Source organism: Arabidopsis lyrata (genome assembly GCF_000004255.2).
Source record: "Arabidopsis lyrata subsp. lyrata unplaced genomic scaffold ARALYscaffold_1, whole genome shotgun sequence".
NCBI classification, from domain to species: domain Eukaryota; kingdom Viridiplantae; phylum Streptophyta; class Magnoliopsida; order Brassicales; family Brassicaceae; genus Arabidopsis; species Arabidopsis lyrata.
In genome coordinates this window covers 5052398-5057429 of record NW_003302555.1, presented here as the reverse complement: position 1 = coordinate 5057429, position 5032 = coordinate 5052398, and the positions used below count along the sequence as shown (strand labels likewise).

Genomic DNA, 5032 nt, shown 5'->3' with positions numbered 1-5032 from the left:
CACGATCGTTATCTAAGACATATACTCTTGGGCAGCTTGGGGAAGAAGATGTGGCTGATCGTGGAATTATGGTCCGTGCTATGGAGGATATTTTAGCTGAAGTGTCGTTGGAGACGGATTCTATATCTGTCTCCTATTTGCAGCTTTATATGGAGACTGTACAAGATCTTCTTGATCCGTCTAATGATAACATTGCTATTGTTGAGGACCCGAAAAATGGAGATGTTTCTCTTCCAGGTGCCACTTTGGTCGAAATTAGGGATCAACAAAGCTTCCTGGAACTACTGCAACTCGGAGAAGCTCACCGGTTTGCTGCTAATACCAAACTGAACACCGAGTCATCTCGTAGTCATGCTATCTTAATGGTGAATACTATCGATCATGATTTTCCTTGGAGAGTTGTTGGTAAAAAAAACTTGCGTATTCATAGTCAAAACTAAATTGCAGGTAAATGTCAGGCGCTCTTTGAAAACAAGAGATGGCTTGTCAAGTGAAAGTAATGGAAACTCCCATATGACTAAATCTCTCAAGCCTCCTGTTGTCCGGAAGGGAAAATTAGTTGTGGTGGATCTTGCTGGGTCGGAACGTATCAATAAATCAGGTTCCTCATCTACACTCTGATAATAACCAACTTGAACTTCAAAGTTATATAGTGAATGACTTTGTGTTACTAGTTATCTTTTTCTTGAATCTGAATTTTTCTTTGTTTACATATTTAACCAGGAAGTGAGGGACATACACTAGAGGAAGCCAAATCTATCAATCTTTCTCTGAGTGCACTGGGGAAATGCATCAATGCACTTGCTGAAAATAGTTCTCATGTTCCATTCCGTGATTCAAAGCTAACTAGATTGCTTAGAGATTCATTTGGAGGTAAGTTAGTCTCTGCTGTCTGTATGCATTTGTATCTTTTACTGTCATGGTTTTCTATTGAATCTTTTTCAATTTTTTACTATGTTGACTTGCTTGACATGTGGCCTATGATCTCAACAGGCACTGCAAGGACCTCTTTAGTTATTACAATTGGTCCATCACCACGACATCGAGGGGAGACAACGAGCACTATAATGTTTGGGCAAAGGGTATGGACCATAGCTTTAGACTTCTTTTTTTTTGTTTGATTATTACTTTTATGGTTAATGATTTGACCAGACAAATAGCATGGATCTTTTAGTAAAAGTTGGCATATATAATGGTACTGTCCTGTTTATTTTGATGGCTATGTCTAACTTTTAGGTTTATTTATATTATAGGCTATGAAAGTGGAAAATATGGTGAAGTTAAAGGAAGAGTTTGATTACAAAAGCTTGTCTAGAAGACTTGAAGTACAACTAGACAATCTAATAGAGGAAAATGAACGGCAGCAGAAAGCATTCGTTGATGAAATCGAAAGAATAACCGTAGAAGCTCATAACCAAATTTCCGAGGCTGAAAAAAGATATGCCAATGCACTAGAGGTGAGTTCCTTTTGTGTCTTTTTGCTATTGAGATATCTCTTTGGTGCATGGATTAACTCATCAAATCTGTTTGTAGGAGGAAAAGCTAAGGTATCAGAATGATTACATTGAATCAATAAAGAAGCTTGAGGAGAATTGGTCAAAGAATCAGAAAAAGCTTGCTGCTGAAAGACTTGCACTTGGAGAGAAAAATGGCTTAGACATCACATCACACGGCAATGTAACATCTCTGTTGTGCATGATATTTTTTTCACCTTGCAGATATAGTGTCACTAATCCTGGCTCTTATATATATATATTTTTTATACCGAGATCAATAGCCCCAGCCATAGAGGAAGTCTCTGAGCTGAAAAAGTTGCTTCAGAAAGAAGCTCAATCAAAGATGGCTGCTGAAGAGGAAGTGAATAGGCTTAAACACCAACTCACCGAATTTCAAAAAGTCGAAGTATATCCCGAAAACCTTCCTTTATTGATCTTGTTTTGGTTTGTTTGTGGATTATTCATTTTCAACTCAAAAGTTTTATTGAGCTATAATTCTGTTATTGCTTAGGCATCAGGAAATTCTGAGATCATGAGACTCCACAAGATGTTGGAAAATGAGACACAGCAAAAAGAAGAACTAGAAGGGGAAATAGCAACACTGCATTCTCAACTACTGCAATTGAGTCTTACTGCTGATGAGGTAAAGAACATAGTCATCTTTCACATGAAAAAGTTGCTCTTTATGACTTTATGTATCAAATTGTTCTCTCTTTTTTTTTTGTTTCCTAATTCAAATTTCAAGCATTTCAAAATCTTTATATATTTTTGGCAGACTCGACGAAACCTTGAGCAACATGGTTCAGAGAAAACTTCTAGTGCTCGAGATTCTTTAATGTCTCAGTTAAGACTTCCTCAGATCCAAGATCCAGGGAATGCTGAGAAACCTCCTGTAGCTAGATTGTTTGAACAAGGTAATTTCTGACAGTTGGTTGTTGTCCGTTCATTACAGAAAAATATATATGTAGCCTTATACATGTTTGCCTCTTGAAGTGGGGTTGCAAAAGATCTTGTCTCTGCTTGAAGCTGAAGATGCTGATGTGAGGATTCATGCTGTCAAAGTGGTAGCAAATCTGGCTGCCGAAGGTTTCTTTCTGCAATCTTTATCCTTAGACATTTTTAATGCCACATTCACCATTTGGTGGCCTCATGATTTCTATAAAAATGTTGTTTATTGTATGTAACACCAGAGGCAAATCAGCAACAAATTGTGGAAGCTGGTGGTCTCACCTCCTTGTTGATGCTTCTGAAAAATACAGAAGATGAGACTATTCACAGAGTTGCTGCTGGTGCAATCGCCAATCTTGCAATGAATGGTAAAAAATTGTGGTTCTCATTTCTCAATTCATATCTTAGTATTTTGTTTACGAAACCGTGTCATATATACTCTTATTCTCAGAAACTAACCAGGAGCTGATCATGGATCAAGGAGGCATCGGTTTATTGTCATCAACAGCAGCCAATGCTGAAGATCCTCAGACCCTTAGGATGGTTGCTGGAGCAATTGCAAATCTTTGTGGAAACGGTATTTTCGATTCATTTATCCTTTTTCACTTCATAAAGATTAAGAACTCAAAAACTATATATTGGTTAAATCCTGAAATACACATTGGATTTTTTTGCATCACTCAGATAAATTGCAGACAAAACTAAGATCAGAAGGCGGTATCGCGGCTTTGTTGGGAATGGTGAGATGTGGACATCCTGATGTTCTTGCACAAGTTGCTCGCGGGATCGCAAACTTTGCGAAATGCGAGTCAAGAGCATCAACACAAGGTAAAAAAGGAAAAACCTTATTAATTTAGGGTCCAATGTTCTCTTTGGCAAACGTGAAACATTTTGTTATCTTATCTGAAGACTAACAGAACTAAATGCATCACTTAGCAGGAACTAAAAGAGGGAAATCACTATTAATAGAAGACGGCGCACTCTCTTGGATTGTACAAAATGCCAAAACCGAAACCGCAGCCATAAGGCGACACATTGAATTAGCTCTTTGTCACTTAGCACAACATGGTAAGTGTGTTCATATATACATACATTCAACAAATTGATTTGCATCAATAAACACTACTAACACACAATTTTGAGTTTTGTAGAAGGGAATGCGAAAGAGATGGTGAAAGAAGGAGCAATATGGGAGCTGGTGAGGATCTCAAGAGACTGCTCAAGAGAAGACATAAGAAGTCTTGCTCATAGAACTCTCACTTCAAGTCCTACTTTTCTCACTGAACTCAGACGTCTCCATGTTGACATCCGGTAAGCCGGTTTAACGCCTAACTTAACCGAACCGAATTGCGGAATAAAGAAGGGTTAAAATATTTTATCGTAAATCGAAATTCAGTGAGATGAAGATTTGTATGATTTTGATTTTACTTATGTTTAGGCTGGTCTGTGTTATTTTTTTCCGTGGCTTTGGCATTTCTTTTTGTGGTTGGATGTGTATATTATTTTGGTGCGTTTTGTTTGTGTAAATAGGACGTAGTATTGAAATTTAAATTATATTAGTATCTATGTTTGGAAAAAAAATTCTTTCATATTATATATACACTACGGGAATATGATTTTTGGATAATCTGTTCTTTTATTTTGGGAGATAAATAAATATAATGTACTTTACCATAAAAAAATAATCAAAATCGAATTTGAATTATTGGGCTTGGTCTGTTTACATCTCTGTGGCCCAATACTCTATCTTGTTTCTTGAGAAAGCAGAGTAGTAGCTTGACTTTCCCATCCACACTAACATATGAATACAACAAGCCTGCGTGAAGTTTTTGGTCGAATTTTTCTTCTGTAATTTAGGGAATATACTCTCAAAGCATGTATACAAATACTAACATAAACTATCGGCCTGCAAAAATAAGTGTATTGTCAACTCCTAAAGTAATCAAATTTAAGGAATAATTTTTCTAATCAAAATTAATGAATTATAGTATTTATTTATTTCGAATTTTAATATTTCGAATTTCGAATTTAAAAAAAAAAAAATTAATATTTTTTAATCTCTCAATCTTATTTTACTAATTCAAAATGACAGTATATGATATACGTATTGTTTTCGCTGCTGGCTTTGACAAGTCTAAACACAACATCTAAAAAATGGCTGCATTTCTTGAACAGATTAACGATCTTCAGTAGTATAGTAGAAAATATGAAATTTTCAGGACTTGATTAAAAAAATTTGAAGCAGTAACTAAAAAGTCGTGCGATTATAGGTTATTTAGCTGATAGTAATTCTATTTTTGAAGCGGTAACTAGAAAATCGTGCAATTGCAAAAGATTATGAACCAAAAGTTTATGATTGAATTTACTATTTACATATTTCAATTCAATTTTTGTTATAGACTGATTAATTAGTACCAATCTGTAGTTTTCAATATTTGTAGTTAGATTATAGCAATAAAGAAAAGTAATGAGTTTAAAAATGATCAAAGATAACAAAAAAAAAAAAATGAGCTCTGAAGCGGCGTGAGAGAGTAGTGGTGTGTACCACTCCTAATTACTTGTGTGTGCTTTTAGCCTTGTGCTTCGTC

General features: G+C 35.6%; 1 protein-coding gene across 1 annotated transcript in view; it reads left to right on the top strand.

Annotated features, from left to right (window-relative positions):
• Positions 1 to 4071, top strand: part of LOC9328750 (kinesin-like protein KIN-UA) — a 5209-nt gene extending 1138 nt beyond the window's left edge. Inside the window, 16 exon segments of the mRNA XM_021013363.1 lie at positions 1 to 12; positions 14 to 365; positions 448 to 601; positions 724 to 873; positions 994 to 1082; positions 1254 to 1457; positions 1534 to 1677; positions 1768 to 1902; positions 2008 to 2139; positions 2272 to 2410; positions 2490 to 2582; positions 2687 to 2812; positions 2896 to 3021; positions 3129 to 3272; positions 3384 to 3512; positions 3596 to 4071. The exon segment at positions 1 to 12 is cut by the window's left edge and continues 193 nt beyond it. Coding sequence (XP_020869022.1) covers positions 1 to 12; positions 14 to 365; positions 448 to 601; positions 724 to 873; positions 994 to 1082; positions 1254 to 1457; positions 1534 to 1677; positions 1768 to 1902; positions 2008 to 2139; positions 2272 to 2410; positions 2490 to 2582; positions 2687 to 2812; positions 2896 to 3021; positions 3129 to 3272; positions 3384 to 3512; positions 3596 to 3759 — 2293 coding nt within the window. The 3' untranslated portion in view covers positions 3760 to 4071.
• Positions 4072 to 5032: the final 961 nt, after the last annotated feature.